At 46.6% G+C, this 23,335-nt stretch overlaps 1 protein-coding gene across 1 annotated transcript in view; it reads right to left on the bottom strand.

Annotated features, from left to right (window-relative positions):
* Positions 1-7,427: 7,427 nt before the first annotated feature.
* The window catches only part of MTOR (mechanistic target of rapamycin kinase), a 78,064-nt gene continuing 62,156 nt past the window's right edge, over positions 7,428-23,335 (bottom strand). The window contains exons 42-59 of the mRNA XM_069948403.1: positions 22,198-22,294; positions 21,603-21,701; positions 19,236-19,358; positions 18,076-18,258; positions 17,777-17,911; positions 17,523-17,697; positions 17,158-17,293; positions 16,925-17,072; positions 16,718-16,840; positions 16,453-16,535; positions 16,251-16,323; positions 14,275-14,349; positions 13,994-14,129; positions 12,778-12,843; positions 10,848-10,928; positions 8,983-9,063; positions 7,885-7,990; positions 7,428-7,794 (exon numbers count right to left, since the gene is read on the bottom strand). Coding sequence (XP_069804504.1) covers positions 7,779-7,794; positions 7,885-7,990; positions 8,983-9,063; positions 10,848-10,928; positions 12,778-12,843; positions 13,994-14,129; positions 14,275-14,349; positions 16,251-16,323; positions 16,453-16,535; positions 16,718-16,840; positions 16,925-17,072; positions 17,158-17,293; positions 17,523-17,697; positions 17,777-17,911; positions 18,076-18,258; positions 19,236-19,358; positions 21,603-21,701; positions 22,198-22,294 — 1,936 coding nt within the window. The 3' untranslated portion in view covers positions 7,428-7,778. The remainder of the gene's footprint in view (positions 7,795-7,884; positions 7,991-8,982; positions 9,064-10,847; positions 10,929-12,777; positions 12,844-13,993; positions 14,130-14,274; positions 14,350-16,250; positions 16,324-16,452; positions 16,536-16,717; positions 16,841-16,924; positions 17,073-17,157; positions 17,294-17,522; positions 17,698-17,776; positions 17,912-18,075; positions 18,259-19,235; positions 19,359-21,602; positions 21,702-22,197; positions 22,295-23,335) is intronic.

The raw sequence follows: 23,335 nt of genomic DNA, 5'->3' as shown, positions 1-23,335 counted from the left end.
CCCCTCTGTGGCGCGGCTTGATTCTAACGGAGCCGTGTCACAAAAGGGAGGGGGTTTCGTCACACCTGGTGGCGGTTTAAAAAAAAAAAGGGCTGAGCCACCTGCATTCCCGCATCGGTCTGTTACTGTAAAACAACTAAAGTAATTTACCAAATTTACTTTAACCCCTTAAGGACACATGCCGTACCTGTACAGCATGTGTTTTCTCCCGGGATTCAGAGAGGGGAGGGTAGATCCCTTCCTCTTAGCCGGCCAGGCCTCAGCGTCGGACTGATGCTGATCCCGACTCTGTAATCTATAGATCTGGTCTGCGGCAGACCAGAGTAATTAAGCACTGATCTAATGGATCAGTGCTGTATTATGTATACTACACTGATCTATATGATTGATCAGACTCCCAGGACACCCACTGATTATGACAGTGGAGGTTCCTTGACCTCCTTTCACGCTCTATGGGACTTCCAAATTACACATTTTAGATGAATGCTCAAAAAAAAATAAAGGGAACACTTTAAACAACACAATATTACTGCAAGTCAATCACACCTTTATGGCATCACCATGTCCAGTTATGAAGCAACACTGATGGTAAATCAATTTCTCCTGCTTTTGTGCAAATGGAACAATTAGAATTGGTAGAAATTATAGCATGACAACCCCTATAAAGTAGAGATTTTGTAGTTGGTGATCACACATAGAGATGAGCGAACCGGGTTCGGGTTCGAGTCCATCCGAACCCGAACGTTTGGTATTTGATTAGCTGGGGCTGCTGAACTTGGATAAAGCCCTAAGGTTGTCTGGAAAACATGGATACAGCCAATGACTATATCCATGTTTTCCACATAGCCTTAGGGCTTTATCCAACTTCAGCAGCCACCGCTAATCAAATGCCGAACGTTCTGGTTCGGATCGACTCGAGCATGCTCCAGGTTCGCTCATCTCTAATCCCACACCATTTCTCTGTTCTCATCCCTTTTTGGCTGTTTTTTTTTTGGTCACTTTTGCATTGTGTCATTGTTCTCACCCATAGAGGTATCATGAGGCGGTGTCTACAACCTACACAAGTGGCTCAGGTAGTGCAGCTCATCCAGGATGGCACATGAGAGCTGTTGCAAGAAGGTTTGCTGTGTCAAACAGCATAGTGTCCAGAGGCAGGAGGCGCTACCAGGAGATGTGGAGGAAAGCTGTAGGTAGGCAAAAACCCAGCAGTAGGACCGCCACCTTTTTTTGCAAGAAGTAGTGTTAAATGTGAGATGCAGGACAATGCTAGACCTCATGTGGCTGGAGTGTGTCAGCAGTTTCTGCATAAGGAAGGCATTGAAGCTATGGACTGGCTGCCTGTTCCCCAGACCTGAATTCCATTGAGAACATCTGGGACATCATGTCTCCTCCATCCACCAATGTCATGTTGTAGCACAGATTGTCCAGGAGTTGGCGCATACTTTAGTCCAGGTCTGGGAGTAGATTCCTCAGGAGACCATCCACCACCTCATGAGCATGCCCGGGCCTTGTAGGGAGGTCATACCGCCACCTCATCAGTAGCATGCCCGGGCCTTGTAGGGAGGTCATACCGCCACCTCATCAGGAGCAGGCCCGGGCCTTGTAGGGAGGTTATACACCTCATCAGGAGCATGCCCGGGCCTTGTAGGGAGGTCATACAGACACCTCATCGGGAGCATGCCCGGGCCTTGTAGGGAGGTCATACAGCCACCTCATCGGGAGCATGCCCGGGCCTTGTAGGGAGGTCATACAGCCACCTCATCGGGAGCATGCCCGGGCCTTGTAGGGAGGTCATACAGCCACCTCATCGGGAGCATGCCCGGGCCTTGTAGGGAGGTCATACAGACACCTCATCGGGAGCATGCCCGGGCCTTGTAGGGAGATCATACAGACACCTCATCGGGAGCATGCCCGGGCCTTGTAGGGAGGTCATACAGACACCTCATCGGGCGCATGCCCGGGCCTTGTAGGGAGGTCATACAGCCACCTCATCGGGAGCATGCCCGGGCCTTGTAGGGAGGTCATACACAATACTCAGCCTCATTGTGACTTGTTTTAAGAACATTATATTAAAGTTGGATCAGCTGGGAGTGTGTTTTTCAACTTCTAATTTTGTGTGTGACTCCAAATCCAGGCCTCCATTTGTTAATAAATTTGATTTCTATTGATGATCTTTGTGTGTTTTTGTTGTTGGCACATCCAACTTTGAACAGAGCAAAGTATTCAAAAAGATGATTTCATTCAGATCTAGGATGTATTTGAGTGTTCCCTTTATTTTTTTGAGCAGAGTACTTTCAAAGTTTTCTGTTACCACAGGCCTGGTTCTATGTAAGCTGCAAACAACTGGTTTTACCATCTATGTGATTATAGTGCAGTTACATTGAGTGCCCCCCAGGGGGTGTCTTCTCTGATTGGAGTGAAGGATGAAGACTGATGGCATTTAGGCTCCTTGTTCCAGCATCATTCTCACCTCCTGTACCATCTCCCCATTGGTATTGCTCCACACAGTAAGGGTGCCCACTTAGTCACCTTGTGCGGTATTTAGGCCTTTAAGTAGTAGCTGGGTCACTTTGTGCCCTCATATAGTAAAAAGGTCACCTATGTGCCACCATAATATAAGATAGGACCCTATATAGTAGCTGAGCTCTTGCTGGGTGCCTATATAGGACTCAGGCTCCCCTCTAAGCCCACAAATAGTAAGGCCCGTCCCTGTTCCTTACAGTAATCTGACCCTTGTTGTGCAGTAATGTAGCTGGCTGGATGCCATTTGTAATGTGAGAAATAAATAGCCCTTGATTGACAGCAGGAAGTGGGGGGATAGGAGGGGGAGCGAGGTGTTACAGTCCTCACCGCTTCAGGGGCTTGAGAACGCCTCTTTGTATCAGAGAACATTTTCCGACAGTCTGGATGCACAGACAGATACATAAATGATACCAGTGTCTCCTTGCCCTCACAGCTATCTAACCATGTGAACTGCAGCTGTCAGATTCACTTAAATTCTGTAACTGCCAACACACTAGAGACGTTAGCTCTTCCCTATGTCCAATACTGTGTGTTTCCTAATGCAACGAGTAGGAATTTAATCCAAATGATGCGAGTGTTATAATAGTCGGGACTGTAATCCTTCCATTGGTCCAGGAGATTGGCTATTCTGAGTAATATGGCGGTAAGTCTAAAGGTTCCTACTCACCAGGGATGCGGAACCTTCGGCCCTCCAGCTGTTGCAAAACTACAATTCCTATCATGCCTGGGCAGCCGAAGCTTTAGCTTCGGCTGTCCAGGCATGATGGGAATTGTAGTTTTGCAACAGCTGGAGGGCTGAAGGTTCCCCACCCCTGCTATACATCCCTTCCATCCTCCCCATACACAGGAATGTTTGGTACAGCCGAGAGTACTTCTGTTCTCTTTGGGGAAGGTTGTGCTGTGCCAGAGAGCTCTGACTGCAGCTTTTCTCTCCCAGAACTAAGGGGCTGATTTATTGTTCCATTATGAACACCCTATTTCCCCCAACATCACCTGCCTCTTTCAATTGGGAGAGCCCCATACACATTATATCACAAGCGTCTGATACGGTCGACAAAAATAAGAGGCGTATGGGGACCTTAAAGGGGTTGTTCACAAAAAAATCTACTGGTGTCAGAGATTTGTAATTTACTTCTATTAAAAAAAAAAAAAAAAAAATGTCTTCCAGTACTTATTAGCTGTTGTATGTCCTGAAGGAAGTGGTGTAGGTTTTCTATGGGGATTTGTCCTGACATGGACAGAGGTGGCAACAGAGAGCACTGTGTCAGACTGGAAAGAAAACACCACTTCCTGCAGGACATACAGCAGCTGATAAGTACTAGAAGACTGGAGATTTTTTTTTTAATAGAAGTAAAGTACAAATCTCTGCCACCTTCTGATTAATAAAAAAAAAACCCCTTTTAGGCTTGTCCTTTGTATTAACTGCATTTGTAACATTACATGTGAACAAGGATCAAGGATCATTGATTTCAATGCTGTTTGCTGTTTTAGATCATAAACATTAATAAGATTGTGGACTATCGAGAGCTGCGCTGGTTCCGTATTTCTGGGGACTATGTTGTTTACACGTGTCCTATTAATGTCTATGGGAGTTGCACAAATTGCTTGTTGACCACTGCCGGCTGTGAGGAGTTGGGAAGCCATCTTCCATAGTTGTTGTTGTAGTAGTAGTGCAAGAGCGCGGTACTAAAGTTACTAGTACTAAAGAGTTAATTAGAAATCATCATCTCGTAATAGCGGAGGGCGCATAAAGAGATCAGGCCGCCCTTCTGCCCCATAACAGGAGATGATGATGATGATGGGTGATCATTGGAGGACACAAGGTTTACAGACGGCACTGCTGCTTCTGACGATGGGTGGAGTAGTCTGGGTTAGGGGGGAATAAGCATCTCTACAATAGAATCATTGATCAATATTTATTGAGAAGTTTAATTTATAAAGGAAAAACAAAATATACAGACCCCCCCCCCCCCCCAGACACGCGCCCCCCCGCCCACCCTTTCCCTCCCTCCCCTGCAATTTCTTGACATTTTAATGCAGAAATGTGCTGTGTTGATATCCATGCAATGCCTCTTCGCCCTATGGTCAATATAGTACTGACTGACGGAGAGTGTAGACAGGATCCATCCTATACACTATGTCCTATAGTCGTGCATTGCAGGTGCCTTGGAGTCACTGGGATAACCGCAAATTGGGGAGCTGCAAGTTTAATCAAGTGCCCAATGACCTTACACTTCTATGTATTGCACAGAACACCATGGGGGCCTATAACCATCACTTTGCCTTCCTAATACTGTGACACAATCCCCAACCTGTGGCTCTCCAGCTGTCGCATTGACTACAAATCCCATCATGTCCAAGTCGGGCTGGAGAACCCCGGTTGTGGGACTGACCGTTCTCTACAGGCTGCGGCTCTAGATGTTACACCATACATCACAGCAGTCTGAGGCTCCCACACCTGTAGTTGGAGTGGCAATCCCCCGATATATCTAATCTATGTCCCAGCTGTATGTACACAGTAGTATCTATGTGAGTGTGACGGCCCCATATACACATATACATGTACATTTTGCAGCAATCTCAGTCAGTCAGTGCCGGACGTCTCCCAACTCGTTCTTCCGATCAGTAGGAGTGTGAACACTCAGACCCTGATCTATAAAAACTCTGTGACCTATCAAATGTTTTCTCTGGTCACAGTGCCCATTAAGAGTTAACAAACCTCTGACATGTAAAACGTTTTGATCTTTAGGGTCCCGATGGCGATAATGTGAGCGGCACACGACATATCCAGAGTGTATAGTTTATAGATTTTCCGGTATCTCTGCCCCATACACTGCGCTCCTGCAAGAGCCAATCAGAAACAGACACAGCGCGGCCTCTCAGTCACACTTGTGTGGTCTCAGCTCCCAGAATCCCCCACTGATCACTACCACATGTCAGAAGTTTGTTAAGGTGACAGCTGGGTGACCACCCTTGTGCCTGCTGTGATGGCGGCCATACTGTTTGCCTCGAATGGTTTATGTAGGTTCAGCATTCTGCGCTGGATCATTTCCTAATATATCTCTATAGCAATTGGCGATCTATTTTTCTGATACAGAGCTCCTGCCCCCCTGCACGGACATAGAGGACAAGCATACAACGCTAGCTCCATGCTGCCTCCTCTAGGAGAAGCTTTCTGCTTACCGATTAAACATCGAAGGGTTTATCCCAAGATGACAGCTCAACACCTATCCACTAGGGAAAGCTTCCCGCACATCACGCTGTTATTAAAGGGGTTAGAAAAACATGGCCACTTTCTCTCAGAGACAGCACCACTCTTATCTCCAGTTCAGCTGTGGCTTACAATTAAAGCGTAACTGTCATGTTTTTTTTTTTTTATTGCAGAAATGAGTAGTATAAGCGATTTTAAGAAACTCTGTAATAGGTTTCATCAGCCAAAAAAGCCTCCTTCTGTACTCAAGAAGAAATCTCCCAGCCTCCCCCCCCTGACTTCTTATCTGTGCATTATCAGGCAAACACGTCTTCATTACAGAGAAGCCAGTGAAGACGGGCTCTGCTCTCTCCATTGTAAGCCTATGAAGGGGGGAGGGGCCGAGGGAGATGAGGGAGCAGGAAGAGGTGACATGAAGGTCAGCTGTTTGTAGACTCTCTGGGCACCTAAAACACAAAATCCAGGTGTCAGAAAGGTCAGTGCTTATCTATGAACTTACTGAGAGAAGATTGCAGGGTGTTGTGCTGTGCAGGACTGCTCCGTGCTCAGTCACTCCTAACAGCCCCTCCCCTCTCCATAGCCACACAATGGAGACAGAAATCCTGCTTCTTCTGATGTGAGGGGGGAGGCTGGGAGATTGCTTTTTCAGTACAGAAGGAAACTCTTTTAGTACATAAAACCTATTAGAGTTTCTTAAAATCGCTTGTACTGTTGATATTTAATGTTTTCAGAAAAATGACCCTGAAATGACAGTTACGCTTTAAGCTCCATTCACTTCAATAAAAGGGAGTTACAAAACTGGAGACAAGAGTGGTGCTGTCTCTGGAAGAAAGTGACCATGTTTTTCTAACCCCTTTAGGTTTTAAGTTTGTTTCTGGATCTTAGGATATCTGATCCGTACGGATCTGACTCCTGGTACCTTGGCTGATCAACTGACTGAAAGGGCCACAAGTCTTATGCAAGCGCTGTGGCCTCTTTATTACTTACCATGCACAGCGCCCTACATTCGCTGGTAACGCACCTCGTCCTATTCACTTTGAGCTGCAATACCAAGTACAGCCACTACCCAAAGCACGGCGCTGTGCTTGGTAACTAACAAAGAGGCTTCAGCACAAGAGCCGCACCTGTATCAGGTGATCATCAGGGACGCCAGGAATCAATCAGATATCCTAAGACCCAGACACCCCTTTACATTCAGTAAAAACATATACACCATAAGCTTCCTCTAGATCAGGGATGGGGAACATGTCGCCCTCCAGCTGTTGCAAACTGGAAATCCCATCATGCCTTCCAAAGTATGATGGGAATTGTAGTTTTTCACAAGCTAGTGGGCCACCGCTTCTCCATCCCTGTCCTAGAGAACAATGTATGCAGCCCGGATCGTATCATATCTCTTAACACTGTATATAAAGAACAGATCAGTAAAAATTAAAAAACTAAAAGGTGATCTGGCGAATTTTCCCTTCAGGCGATAAAGTTTTTGTTTTTCTATGATGCACACTGCAGGCCAAGACATAAGGAGAAACCTACAAAGCGTCGTCTTCCCATCCCCTCATATACGGCGTCCTATAGATTCTTGTTTCGCCTCCTTATAGTGTGATATCTGGAATCCTCATGCTCAAAAAATATATATATATAAAAATTCCAACATAATATATGAACAAAGCGGCACTGGAGCACTTGGCGTCACATATACAGTTTGTATCTCTTTATCAACAATCATAATTCTTCACAGCTACGTCACGTCCGGCTTCCCGCACCAGCAAAGAACTGATCTGCGGTCACATCCGGCTTCCCGCACCAGCAAAGAACTGATCTGCGGCTGGGTGCCGGGATCTGGATCCTATGTCTGGTCAGCTGACAGACGATAAACATGATTGGTGCGGCACTATATACACAAATCCATCCTGGAGGAGCGTTCTATCACACGGCCCACGGCTCTCAGTTTATTGCTGGGCTTATCCACTAAGGTAACGACACCGGTGGTCAGGAAAACAATGATGTCCACTGTGCCGCCAGGAGGGAGAGAGGCCACAGCTGGTTCCTACCAGAATGGACACCTGCAAAGAAAAAGGGAGCGAGAGGGAATGAAACCTTCTGTCTGCTTGTATCCGCCAGTATACAGACAGTGACTGATCGATGAGACTTACCATCCAATATAACACTGACACAGGTTCTCGTGAGACGTGGCCTGCTTTATCAGTAGTTCTACCTGTGTGGCCACATCCAGAGTTTCTTCATGGCAAAAGTCTTGGCCTGATAAGAGAGAGTGGAGAGTGAAGGATCTGTATAATAAAAGTATATACCCCCGCCCCCCCCACCTGCAGACATGTAATCCGCCTCCCAGTGTCAAAGCCCAATCCCTGCAGTCTCATGTGGTCAGGTTGATGTTAGTTTGTTTTTTCTAATCAAGCAATTGCTTAATCACTTATAAAGTACACTGCAATACTAATACTGTATTGCAGTGTGCTTTACCTACATTACACCTTCTCTATCACCTATGGCAGTGTGTGTGTGTTTGGAAACGCCTGCCATGTGCGGTGTAGGCTCAGCCACTTGGCCATGACATTTCATGTACATATACATAGGTTGGCTATGATCTGGGTGTATACAGGTTGCCAAAATGGTTACCTGCAGGTGACCCAAACCCATGCCGAATGCATCCTTGCACATACTAAGGCTTTGACCTTCTATAACCCAAATGCATAAAAACGTGCTGCATGCTACATGAAGGATATACAAGGATGCAGTCACCTACAGGTAGCTATTGGGACAACCTTCAATACACCCAGAATATAACCAACCTGTGTATATTTACCTGTACATTACCAATAGCCCAGGACCACTGATGAGAACAGATATTACACAAGGATAAAAAGCTATGACTGTACATGACCTTAAAGGGGTTGCCCAGGCTTAAAAAACATGGCTGATTTTTTTCCAAGAAATGGCACCTCTCCTGTTCTCAGTTTGGGTGCGGTATTGCAGCTCAGCTCTACTGAAGTAGATGGAGTGGACCTGTAATACCCTAAACAACCTGAGGACAGGGGTGGAGCTGTTTTTGAAAGAAAGCAAATATGTTTTTATAATCCTGGATAACCGTTTAAGTGTCCGCTGGTGAGACCAGGATAAACTGTATTCACGATCCGCACAGTAAAGGGAGGGGGTCACGTTGTCTACAGGTGAGATAACCCCCGTCCAGTCCTCTCTGTCGGCTCTTCCCTCATCATGGAGTTGCCTGGATTTACCTGTTAGCTTATCGCGGACCCTGTTAATAATCTGAACGGCTTTCTTATTCAGTGCTTCAGGCTGAACTAAACCATCGCCGACTGCAAGAAAGGGAGAACAGGATTATAAGAACAGGATCACAACAACGATGGAGGAAAAAAAATGATTTCTTAAAGGGAGGCATCAAAGGCTAATATCCAGGAAACAGCACTGAGGATGAAGGTGAGAGACATAACTTTATCCTCTGCGCCCCGAGCGTTACAGGGACATATCAGGCAGGGGAGATTATTCTAACCTGCTGATAATTTCCCTTTATTGTGTTTATTGAGGTCTTGAAGGGCACCTAGGTGTTAGAAGCCTTTTTACGGCTTCAGTTTACATCCAACATAAAAGATAAAGCAACAAGGCAAGAATAAAAGCATGTATAATTTTGTGTATACAGCTCCTATGTATCACCATGGTAACAGACAACACTCTGATCCTGTAGTCCTGTGTCACTCTTTCCCATCTGCTCCTTCTTTTCCATGAGTTAAGAGGAGACAGAGGGAGAGAAGTAAATTTGGCTATACACATAGGATAGCTTAATCCCCACGCCCCCAGTGGTAGAGGGGAGAAAGTCGTAGCCAGACACATCCCTGAAAACAAGAGGACTGGCCATGCTGAACAGCCTCTTAAAGGGTACTATTACACAGAATGATAATCTGACAAATCGGCCCTGTCCGGCCGATTATCGCTCCGTGTAATAAACACAACGATCAGCTGATGATTGCTGCCATCGGCTGATCATTGATATCTGTTTGGACCTATAATTGTCGAGCACCGACCGCCCATTGCTACGTGTAATAGCGGTGCGCGGCCAGCAGCTGACGATATGCAAAGTGCATACAATACCTATCCAGGCTGCAGGGCTCCTCTTGCGGTCCGCTTCTCCCCAGGTCCCGCTCGCTCCAGCTTCAGAGCGGCCTGTCTCAGCTGACAGGCCACTAAGCCAATCACAGGTCGGCACTGCCACGGCCAGTGATTGGCTGAGCGGCCTGTCAGTAGACAGGCCGCTCTGAAGCTGGAGCAAACAGGACCTGGGGAGAAGTGGACTGCAAGAGGAGCCCTGAACCATGAATAGGTAATGTATACAGTTTAAGCAAGGGCTGCAAGGACATTGTTAACTATGTCCATGCAGCCCTTGTTAAAGCGACTCTGTACCCACAATCTGACCCCCCCAAACCACTTGTACCTTCGGATTGCTGCTTTTAATCCAAGATCTTGGGGTCCATTCGGCAGGTGATGCAGTTATTGTCCTAAAAAATACTTTTAAACTTGAAGCCCGTGCCCCTAACTTTGCACCACCCCTCCGTCCCTCCTCCCCACCCTCTTCAGCATTAGGAACGCCACTGGAACATTTTCTCCATGCTGAACATTGCACGGGTCCTTAACGATCCAGCCCATGTGTCGGGCTGCCACAGGTGGGGAATAGGAGGCAATCTGCCTGGAGCATTCCTAATGATGAGGAGGGACGGAGGGGTGGTGCAAAGTTAGGGCACATATACTCCTGTTTGGCACTGGCTTCAAGTTTTAAAGTATTTTTTTAGGACAATAACTGCATCACCTGCCGAACGGACCACAGGACAGATCTTGGATTAAAAGCAGCTATCCGAAGGTACAAGTGGTTTGGGGGGGGGGGGTTGTCAGATTGTGGGTACAGAGTCGCTTTTAACGATTATCGGGACGTGTAATAGGCCCAGTAAACGAGCGCCGATCTAGCAGATCGCTACTCGTTTACAGTTATTATCGGGTCCCCATCGGCCGTGTAATAACACCCAAAGAAGTGTGAGCAGAACTGATCTGCATAGTCTGCTCCTTCATGAATCACCCTCAGCAGTGAACCTACTGTATGTATGTATGGACTCCGGCACGGTGCTCCCAGTCTTCTTATGGGCAGTCTCCCCGAGCTCCACAGTCTCCAGCATTTCTAAAGGAAAACACAAAGATCACAACATTAAGGAGAAGCCTCTGTGTCGGGGACAGAAGAGCCGAGCTACAGCAATATCCAGGAAAATAATTCACTTTCTCAATTTTGTCATTAGAGTGTATCCAGCGAGGCGGGATGAGGGTTCGGACAATTGGGCAGCGATTGGGGGGGGGACTTAATAGGCCATCACCTGACCAGCTGCTGTTCCCGGGGGAAGCTGGAGGAGGGCGCACATGCTGCAGGGGGAACGGAATTACATAGAGCCAATTTACATGATGTGTCTATGTAATCTATGGTTGTCCAGGGACAATAGGGCAGGGACTGTCATGATGGGACAACACCTTGTAGGGATATTTGCTTCGGCCTATGTTGCCTGTAGATTTAGAATAACAAGTCCGGGGTCCTTAGTCTGCCCCCTCTTTCTTAGTCCCTGCAGCCAGTTATGTCCACCTTTACAACCAACTGTTCCAATGCAACTTTGCACATGGCTCAGTAGCCGAACCGCTCCATACATGGCGGCCGCCAGCTGCTACGCCCGCCGTCTGTGGCTGGGATCAGCGCTAACTCTGATCTTGGTTGATTTATTGCTCAATAGTAACCATGGCATCTAGGTGGTTAGATGCTAGGTGCGGTTCCTGCCCAGCCTCTAGATGGCGACATGACTGCAGGATCGGACTCCATAGAGTTTGTTTGCATAGGGGGCTGTATGCAGAAAACTGAAGATTAGGGTCACAACTATTGGAAAAGTTAGAAAAATAAATACCAAATTGGTTGTGAAGGAGGACATCCATGTCAGGAATGTAACCAGCTTGGCGTATTGCGTAAAACGAATACCTGCTGGGGAGAAAGAGCTTCTCCGATATAAAACAGACATTGTGCTGGATGACATTTATGGGGCTCCTCTGTAATTTTATGGGATGGAAAGACTAGTATAATTTTATAGGCAGCTGGATTAACAATGTGTTCTGTTACATGCCCACAGCTGCCTTCCCTGACTGACTGACGCTCATTGTTACAGGGATGATAGTTATATATATATATATATATATACACACACACACAGGACGGGCGCTGAGGTGTTTATGTTTTCCTGATTGCTAACAACTACGAGGACCTGAGGGGCCGTGGTGTACGGTGATGAGCTGTCAAACACCATCACCCTGCAGCCATCACCCAGCGTGAACCTGGGATGTGAGGACACCGTATTCTCCAGGACCTCATACAGCCATTGTGGTATAATTGTGGGAGGTCCTCATTGGTTAACTAGAGAGTAGACCAGCTACAAAGATGGACTCCTGCTCTGGAAGACCTGTCCTTTATTACACAGAATATAATCAATTCTATGTAATTCTTAATATTGCCTGTGGTGGCGCTGTAGGAAAACAGAACACTTACTGCAGGGGTTCCCCCACAGATCACAGGGATCACTGGGAGCCCCAAACAGGACAAGACATCTCTAACGTCCTGGACGTCTCGCTTCTCTGCAATCTGCTGTTCACTGCCTGTTGTTTTCCATCTCTAGTAACAGATAGTTCAGAGCTGAACGCAGGAAGCGGGGGTAGGGCTTAGATACCGCTATGTGCAGAGATAAAGAGACACCTTGGGTTGTACTCATGCAAATTGGGGCTTTCTCCTTTCCTATATGGCACCTCCTCCCCTCTCACAGCATGCATGCTCACAAGCAAATAAAGGGATGCAGCTGCATCCCCCTCCTCCCTCATTTTTTCCCCTATTACAAAGGTTCTGGTAGTGACAAGAACAAGTGATTTATGATAAGGTACGTTTTAATGGCCGGTCGGGAGTAAAGAGGCTCCTTGGACATTGCTGGATTGTTTCAGGTTAAACTCACCCACAGACTGTCCGGCTGAGTACGAGTCTGTCCGTGTACGAGAGCGTTTGGTGCCTTTTATATTGGCTGTGAAAAGATTATTATATAGACAATGGTGAGAGGCTGGGTGATGCTTGGACTCTGATCATCATGCAAATCAGCGTGGATACATCTAAAGGAACTCTTTGAGAAGAGTAATTATTTACAGGGTGCAGCAATCTGCAGAGGAAAAGTCAGGTGACCACTCGGAAGATGGAGCCGTCGCCTAGATATGCCTGTACATTGTAACAGCAGTCAATGGACAATTGCTCAGCCAACATTTCTCTCTCTGGTTCCCTATACACATGAATGTCTGGCGCAGCTGAATGTTTATGTTCCCTACAGGGAGGGGTAAGCTGCAGCCAGACAACTTTGGTGCTGGCTTACCCCTTCAAGAACAATTGGGTCAGGGGTTTGCGAATCCATGACGCCCAACCCCTTCTCTAAACTGAAATCATCTGTCAATGGAGAGCTGGGAGGCTCCCAAACACTGTATAGTCAGGAGGCCACCCTACACATCTGATAGTCGGCCAGTGCCAAATCCAGGTCTACTGAAATCGGTGGTTTCAGTCAACGCTTATCCAATGCGTATGGTCGGCTTAGGAATCTATTCTGGTCATTAGATCTGTAGCTCCTTACAAAACACAAGAGAACCGAAACAGGTTTTATCCATTGTGGGATGACTACAGACCATGAGGAGCCATGACAAAGTATATTGGAAAGCTTATTTCTCTTCCCACAATGATGGAAAATGGAATAACCCTTGTGTATGCATTGTTTCCTACCCCAGCATGGACAATGGTCAGCCCGTGCTGCTGTGACTAGGAAACAACCCATACACCTCTGCAGCAGAATGTATGGCTGCCTTATGCAAGCCAAAGAGGGTGTTATAATTCTCGGGATGTTGAACCCAATAAAAAAGGAAAATTGGAGAGAAAGGATATATGCCTTTGGTATTGTCCATAAACTGCAATAAGTAACTGGACTATCACAAAATTATTTCCAAACCTCATTGCATAACCGAGTCATTCAAGGAAGCTGCGGCCACAGGCAACATAGCGATAACTCCGGAGTCTGGGTCACCGATGTTATGTCTGCTGTAATGCTGTAACCCTGAATAACCCTACAGGCTACAGATCCTGGACATAGACAGGAGGGATACGCACATGGAGTGATGGACCACCCGTGTGCTACTTACTGTCCATAAGTCTCCAATTGAGAAGAGGGTCATAGACAAAAGCTTCCAGCACGGCCATGACGCTGTCCTTGTGTTCCCGTAAAACCTTCATTACTGTGTGACACGTGATACGGTAATTCCCATCAAGGCCGGTCACCTGTGGACAGAACAGGGGATGTAAACAACTCTTAATACTATTATCACAGATAGAGAGAGAGAGAGAGAGATAGGCAAGATAGATAGATAGATAGATAGATAGATAGATAGATAGATAGATAGATAGATAGATAACAGACACTCACCTCCATAGCATTGGTTAACATTCTTGTTAACCGGAATGGGATTTTCTCTGGAAACTTTTCCCTGGTCATCGCCACCTTAAAAAAAAACAATATGTATTGGTTACATGTGTATATACTTTCTCTTTTTAATATCTGCTGCTGTGACCTCCCCCCCCCCTAGCAGGATCTAGCTGGTGATAGAGCGTCCCCCCTTATGCTGTCCTAGCAGGATCTAGCTGGTGATGGAGCGTCCCCCCTTATGCTGTCCTAGCAGGATCTAGCTGGTGATGGAGCGGCCTCCTTTATGTTCTCTTTGCAGGATCTAGCTGGTGATGGAGCGGCCTCCTTTATGTTCTCTTTGCAGGATCTAGCTGGTGATGGAGCGGCCTCCTTTATGTTGTCCTAGCAGGATCTAGCTGGTGATGGAGGGTCCCTTCTTATGTTCTCCTTGCAGGATCTAGCTGGTGATGGAGGGTCCCCCCTTATGTTCTCCTTGCAGGATCTAGCTTGTGATGAAGCGGCCTCCTTTATGTTCTCCTTGCAGGAACTAGCTGGTGATGGAGCGTCCCCCCTTATGTTGTCCTAGCAGGATCTAGCTGGTGATGGAGAGGCCTCCTTTATGTTTTCCTTGCAGGATCTAGCTGGTGATGGAGCGTCCCCCCTTATGTTCTCCTTGCAGGATCTAGCTGGTGATGGAGGGTCCCCCCTTATGTTGTCCTAGCAGGATCTAGCTGGTGATGGAGGGTCCTCCCTTATGTTCTCCTTGCAGGATCTAGCTGGTGATGGAGGGTCCCCCCTTATGTTCTCCTTGCAGGATCTAGCTGTATCACTTCTGTTTACCGCCCTGGCCGGCTAACATTCTGCAACGTGATGATGTTTATCTGGCCGCTCTCTTCCAGCATCTGCTTCATGTTAGGCCTCCAGCTTTCTTACTCGACTATTTAGTATTATTATCTGGAGTTTAAAGTCCTAATCAGATATAAGCCGGAGTTTTAGCTGAGGACATGCGATCTAGGTACCCACTTCTGGGTGTGCGCAACTTCTAATAACCCAGTTATATAACCGTAATAGATTGGGGGGGGGGGGGTTGTACTAAAAACAGTCGGGAAATAATGTCACCATCCCAGATGTGTGGATACAGAGATGCAGAGAATTGCTCCACACATCCAGGATGACACGTTCACCTTTCAGTACAGGTTGTCCAGGGACTTACTAGAAGAACAACAACCCCATATGCAGTGTAGGGGGGGTGGCCATACATTGCATACATAGGAAGATTCTCTTTATTGGAATTCAAGGCTGTACAGCTGCTAAGATCCCCAAGTATCACCTATTCAGGTCAGGAAATTAGGCTGTCTATGCTTAAAGACCTTCTATGACCAAGAACACCAAAGGCTCCTTTTACACAACAAGACCACAGCATTGCCTTTACGCAACACAATAAATCTAGCGGCCAGGCCGCACAGACGATCACTGGATATCTATCAGGCATATATCCGTGCTGTCAGTCTCCAGATCACATATGCAGTACATCAGCGCTGCTGTGTGATCCAGCATCCCGCTCTCCAATCCTGCGTTCCCACCGGGAGGTGGCAGACAGAAAGCATGATGGGAAAGTTGGATGCCAGATCACACACCATCGCTGATGGTAAGCATGCACTGCATATGTGATCTGGAAACTGACAGCTCAGGTATATGTATATCCAAGCTGTCCGTTTCCCTTTGCTATCGGCCACACATCACCTGCTTACACAGTAAAAAAGTGTAGCAGACAACGAAAAATTCTGAAGCCAGTTCTAGAGATGAGGATCCCTGATCACTGTCACTTTTACACAGGCCGATTATCAGCTGCAGGAACGTTTCTAGCAATCCTCTTGGCCAATAACCAGCCTGTGTAAAAGGCCCTTAAGTATCAAAAGGCTCCCACTTTGGTGGATGTGAATGCTGTGGTACCGGTACCTGTAAATCACAATACAATCTCCATTGCAAATAATTACCTCAAAACAGTCTCCAAAGTCAATATGAAGGATTTTCCCGCTGAGTCGATCAAGCATCAAGTTAGAAGGATGTCTGCATGAAAATAACAGGTGTCAAAACGGCCCATGTCCTCTAATACATCTGTACACTGCTATCCTCCTGGCTTACACTGTATGTATGGTGTGCATATAATCCACCTTCTATATAGAGACACACACATACCTGTCACCCAGGCCTAGGATGTACCCCACCATGGACATCACTGCCAGGGACCGAGTGTAATTGGTTCTTCTGTCAAACCAGACCTGAAAGAAAAAGTTGTACAAGTATTTAGATGGACCTAGGTATACAGAGGTGGGCGCACAGGGTGGGCAGTGTGAAGGGATCCCGGGATGTGTTATCAGGTTTCCTCATAGTCTTCTCACTCTTGTCCTCTGACAAGCAGGGAAGAGATGATAAAAGACTCCAGGTTGGACGGCTCTTTTACCTCTGAGCTTGGACTCTTTAACCACAGCAGCTTGGCCAGGTCGTCGCCAGCAGTGTTATTCACAGCGTGCTCAAACACTTCCACCTTCTGCATGAGGGTGAGATGATCGTAATCCGGAGCCATCTACAACGAAGCATGGGATGTGGTTAAAAGGCTCTGCAGATCTTACAATCATCCGTGCTTAGTAAGATATCTAGTCCTGGTTACCCTCAACATGATGCGATGCTCAATGTTCAGGAGGATCTTTTTCTTCTCACGATAGTCCCGTATCAGGGCGTGAAGGGTGTCGCAGTGAGGAACCCAGCCGATCAGCCCAGAGTTAGTGGACAGAGGGATCACTGCATATCTCTGAATACTGCCGGGACAGGAAACCACAGACATGTGACTACCAGTCCTTTTTCATACAGCTCACACATGCCTGGTGTCAGTGCGGTCCATACCTGAGGTTCTTCCGCAGAGATGCCGGGTCGTTGGCTAGAAGTGTGTTGACCAGTCCAAAGAGCTGCATCACCCTCTCGTCCTGACGGAGATCCTCGTGTCCTTTCAGCAGAAACATGAACTCATGCCCATTGCTCCCTGTGAGGACAAATACAGATCTCAATAGAAGCATGAAGATCCAGCATACAGAATGGCTGGGGTCTGGATGCCAAGACCCCCACAGATCGAGCCCGTAGTGAGTGGAATGGTGGTTTGCCTGTAAAAGCTGTGGACAGGTGTGGTGCTGTTTTTGGACTAATGCAGCCATGTTTTTCTGGTCTTGGACAATGCATTATATACAATAAGACCACACATAGACAGGACGCACCCATTAGTGTTAGCTTTCGAGGCCTCTGCTTAGAGGTGATGACCTGAAGGGATGGCGCAATGGACTGGATGCGTATAATTGGTTGGTTGGGGTCATATGTTCCTGGCACGGCCAATTCCAAGTCCCGACACATCAGCAGTTTGGGTGACACGTACTGGAGCTCCAGGGAGGTGAGCTGAAACACAAGGCCACAGACATGAATATTTTGCCAAAGTATGTAAGAAAAAGAGGCGGTCAGCTGTGCGTGCAGTTACCTGAGGCAGCTGCTTGGAGATGCGCCTGAAGACGTGGTAATACAGGTCCCAGGCCTGCGTCAGATCCTTCACATTCCCAGACTTCATGTACTTTCGACACCAGTCTTGGGCCTCCATCAGATCTCTACCATAAGCCTGTAGAGTAGGGAGGAATGGACAGAGAACAAACAAGATATCAGGCAAGTAAAGGCAGAAGATTTCCCACTAAGTGTCACCTATCAATCTCCTTCCTCCACCTTAATCTGAGGGGAGACGTTCAGTAAATACGCCAGCGATGAGGTCTGTGATAGAGAACGCACCTGATTGAATGAGGTCTCCTTCAGTGTCTGCGGCCCCCTCTCCATCATGGCATGAAGGGGATCCAGCACAGCAAACATGCCCTTCACGTTCCTCTCTCCAAAGTAGAGACGAGACGCTTCCTCCAATCCCTCGTGCCACATCTCATGCCAGAGAATGGCAACTCTGATCAGCTCCTCGCTAACCTGGTGCCGGAACAAACAAGAAGTATTATATGTTTGGCACAGAGGTAAAGAGGTCACCAAGAGGTCATCATCATCCCATGGCAGCAGGACTACTACGTGGCATCCCAAACCTCGGAGCACTGTCTGATCCCACAGTCAAGTGTTACTCCTAAGGGTATATGCACACAGAGTAATTGCCCCCGAAAACTCTGTGCAGAATCCGCCGCTCGTCCCTGCATGCTCCCGCTTCCCACTCCATAGACTCCATTATATGCTTCAGCGGACACCGCTGTCTGCCCAAAGAACTGTATTGTCAATTCTTTGGGCGGACGATGGAATCCGCCCAAGCATATAATGGAGTCTATGGAGCCAGGGGAGAGGGAAGCGGGAGCGCGCAAGGACGAGTGGCGGATTCTGCACAGGGTTTTTGGCAACAATTACTCCGTGTGCAAATACCCTTACTCTGCAGGATCTGACTACAGAGGTTTTTTGCTTTGTAGTCTGTAACCATAGGTCTGCATGGGAGGTGCAACCACAAAACATTGGTTCAATCATAGCCTAGTTGCTTCACTTGTAAAAGTTCATAATTCTTTTAGATCAACTTTTGTCAGAAAGTTATATAGATTTGTAATTTGATTTGTAATTTACTTCTATTTATAAATCTCAATCCTTCTAGTACTTATCAGCTGCTGTATGTCCTGCAGGAAGTGCTCTCTGCTGCCACCTCTGTCCATGTTAGGAACTGTCCAGAGCAGCAGCAAATCCTCAGAGAAAACCTCTCCTGCTCTGGACAGTTCCTGACATGAACAGAGGTGGCAGCAGAGAGCTCTGTGGGTAGTATCAGGCATTGATTGACAGCTCTCAAAGTATGCACACTTATACGAGGAAAGCTGACGATCAATTCTCTCAAATAAAGATCCATCAATATTCTGAGTGACGTTCGATGAGCCCGCCTCCCCCACCTGTGTAGAATTGGCCCTTTGGAGGGGGTCACCTACCATCATGGCTTGTTGTACCAGGGTGTTGCTGTGTTCGCACATGTTCTTCAGGATCTTGTTTGCGGCGTTATGACGTGCTGTGGTTGTGGATTTAGAGGCGACAGTCAGGGGGTAGATGAGAGCCTGTGGGGGTGAAGCATAAGAATATGTAAGAGAACAGTCATACTATTCACATGTGCTTCCCCCACCAGTGACACGGAACACAGGTCACGCATCCAGTCCCTATAAGGAACCAAGCGGAAGTAGTTATAGGAAGGAATGATAATCTGCCCCTCTAATCAGGGTCCCGGCGGAGGAGGATTCCAGTGCACATGGCCAAGGGGGGGGCCCAACTCCTGAGCCCTACAATCAAGAGCAAATCAGGTGAAACTAACAATACAATCCCCATCTGGGGCCGCTCTAATGAGAACAATTATTAGACTAATGATGGAAAATGTGTAATGTAGCAGGATGTAATCAGCACTTGTCTGTATGCAGAACATAAGCCGAACAGGCAGCACCAAGGAGTCTCCACAGCGCAGCCCTAGGGTACTACGCCTCCCCATATCAGTATAAGGGAAGTAAGGATCCCACCAGAAGAATAGTGAGTGCAGCTCTGGAGTATAATACAGGATGTAACTCAGGATCAGTACAGGATCAGTAATGTATGTACACAGTGACCCCACCAGCAGAATAGTGAGTGCAGCTCTGGAGTATAATACAGGATGTAACTCAGGATCAGTACAGGATCAGTAATGTATGTACACAGTGACCCCACCAGCAGAATAGTGAGTGCAGCTCTGGAGTATAATACAGGATGTAACTCAGGATCAGTACTGTAATGTATGTACACAGTGACCCCACTAGCAGAATAGTGAGTGCAGCTCTGGAGTATATTACAAGATGTAACTCAGGATCAGTACAGGATCAGTAATGTAATGTATGTACACAGTGACCTCACCAGCAGAACAGTGAGTGCAGCTCTGGAGTATAATACAGGATGTAACTCAGGATCAGTAATGTAATGTATGTACACAGTGACCGCACCAGCAGAATAGTGAGTACAGCTCTGGAGTATAATACAGGATGTAACTCAGGATCAGTACAGGATCAGTAATGTATGTACACAGTGACCTCACCAGCAGAATAGTGAGTGCAGCTCTGGAGTATAATACAGGATGTAACTCAGGATCAGTAATGTATGTACACAGAGACCCCACCAGCAGAATAGTGAGTGCAGCTCTGGAGTATAATACAGAATGTAACTCAGGATCAGTAATGTATGTACACAGTGACCCCACCAGCAGAATAGTGAGTGCAGCTCTGGAGTATAATACAGAATGTAACTCAGGATCAGTAATGTATGTACACAGTGACCTCACCAGCAGAATAGTGAGTGCAGCTCTGGAGTATAATACAGGATGTAACTCAGGATCAGTAATGTATGTACACAGTGACTGAAGTTTACATTAGATTACTTCTATATAAACTATATAATTGCTCAGGAGATATCAGTGATCTGCTATACACTGAGTACAGTCTGATTCGTGCCCCATAGCTCAGCGTTTGTAACTTGTCCAGAGTAGAATTCAGCCTGCCAGAAATTTTGTAAGACGTCCATAATACGCCAATATCAATATATGCTGAAGTACTCAGACGGACTCCTAGTCCGCTTTATCAGCAGCGATCTGCGCGGCGTCCAGGGGAATCTCAGCTCTATTGTTCATTGTTCCAGTAATAAGAAGCAGTGAAATGAATCCCAGAGCTTTATAAAAGAAAACAGCCTCAGCCTATCTGCCTCATTGTTCCCGAGCGGGATGACAATTCCTATAACTACAGACATCTCATTCCTGAGTCCTTCGCCACCACCGCCGCTGGAGGAGAATATCCCATTTCATTGGAAATTCCAAGGCTGATTTGTTGTCACTGGTCCCGGGGAAAGGAACCATCTGATGGACATTAACCTGCCGGTGACCAATGCCTGCTAGAGAATTGTATGGCAATGGGATCCTCATCACACACGAATGACTCTCCTCTTATGGTTTCTTATGAAGAGCACTTTAAGGGGACCTGTCACTTAAAACTATTTTTTTTTTTTTAGAATTGCTATATTAACCCTTGGAGTGGTGACAGGTGATGTTCATGCTCTCGCATGTATGAGGAGGAAACACTATGCACATAAAGCAGCAGCAGCACAGCGAACAAAGGGTTACACTAAACACTGAATATGAGAAGGAAGCATTGATTTACCTTTTAGGGACAGTGCAGAGAGATCTGGAGATCAGTGGGGGCTCTCAGAGTCCCATAGAGTTACATATGACTGGCATCTATCCAGTGATATCACTGGTTTATACCAGATTATAAAACTATATAGGTGTTTTTGATTACCTGTGGATGATATCGGCCAATATCGGTGAGCAGCTGGTGAATGAGACGTCCTACCAGTGGTCTCGGGGTGTCTATTCTTGCAATGAGCTGTGGAATCACCTGTAAGCATAAAAAAAAACAGTGAACTTTTGTAATTTTTTTACATCTGTTTTTATAAAACTTTTACCCTTTTGCTTTAGTTGCAGTCAGCCTTGTAGTAAGGGTCGTAGCGGAGGAGACGCTAATGCGCGTACATGAATTTATTACAGTGTATGGTCAATTTGCCAATCTCCTATTGCACCCTGCCATAAGCGGGAAGTAATAGGAGTACATTTACGGCTGGTCAGGAGACTTTTACAAGGCCTTCAGCTGCCATGACATCCAAATAGCATGGGGAGGGGTGGAGGCAATATTACCCTCTCCATAAAGTGTAATAAATCACAGAAGAAAGATGAAGTATGGGGTTGGGTGTTAGGTTTCCTCATGGAAAACTCATTGGGGTGCTGGCTGTCACGACATGGGTATGTGGAATGTTCCATGATCTACATAACAATGCGTCTGGGGGACATCAGCACTGACACGGCCCCCCACCCCAGCATCACAGCACTGCTCTTACCTGCAGCCATGTGTCTATCTGAATGGTTTTGATCCCCTCGACCAGAGCTTCGTTCACGTCAGGCCAGTGACCATACTCAAACCAAAACGTGAGGACCCTGCAAGTGCAATACAAGTATCTTTGTGAGCCATTATATCAGCAGAGCATTGTCACAATCCTGTCACTGCATACAAACCCCTATCCGCCCATCTCTAGAGAATTTCATGGTAACAGAAGGAACATGGTGAGGGAGCCGCATAAATTAGAGGTTTAACATTGCTATGCTATAATATGTCAACACTAATACTACTATAGTTATACAATCTGTTTGCTTGTGTGGTGAGGGCCTAAGATCTCCCCAAATACCTGAACAGAGAGGCATAGCAATGCATTGGTTCACTATGCATAGTATCCCTTCAACAATGTCCTATGATAGCCATACAAGTGTCAGAGTCGTTTAATATTTTTTGCAGAAATCAATAGTACAGACGATTTTAAGAAACTTTGTAATTGGGTTTATTAGCCAATTTTTTATCATGAAAAAGCAGTTTGAAGCTCTCCCCCCTGTCTTCATTGTTCTCTATGGAGAGGGGAGAGTTAATTTACAGCTACATCACCGGGCTATCTCCTCTGAAGTCAGCACTGACCTTTCTGACCTCTGAATACCGGCTTTCATACAGGTCCCGCAGTGTAATCCTTTGTTCTCTGCTGGTGACTAATCTCCCTCCTCCCCTCTCCATAGAACAGACAGGACTCGACTGATGTAAAAGAGTCAAGATTTCCTGATAATTAGCAGTGAATGAGAGAGGGGGGGAGGGGGGGACCTGGGAAAAGTCTTTTTAAAAGCAGATAATGGCATATTTACTTAATAAACCCAATTACAAAGTTTCCTAAAATTGCCTGTACTATTAATTTCTGCATAAAAACCCAGACAGTGACACTTTAATCATCTATCTCTCAGTTCCCCCTTGCACATAAACACCTGGCCAGACGTTGGGAAAAAGCTGCTGCCAGACTCCTTTGTCTCCTCCAGCAGAGACTCCTCTATTCTAATAGGACTGAGGATGTTGAATTCCATCATGCCCGACCATTCTCCGGAGTCAGGTGGCTTCCATACATGAGGACCGGCCAGGTTTAGTCTAATGTGTATGACCGGCTC

Source organism: Dendropsophus ebraccatus, chromosome 12 (genome assembly GCF_027789765.1).
Source record: "Dendropsophus ebraccatus isolate aDenEbr1 chromosome 12, aDenEbr1.pat, whole genome shotgun sequence".
NCBI lineage: Eukaryota > Metazoa > Chordata > Amphibia > Anura > Hylidae > Dendropsophus > Dendropsophus ebraccatus.
Note: the sequence above shows the minus strand (reverse complement) of the source record. Positions and strands in the feature narration are given on the sequence as shown.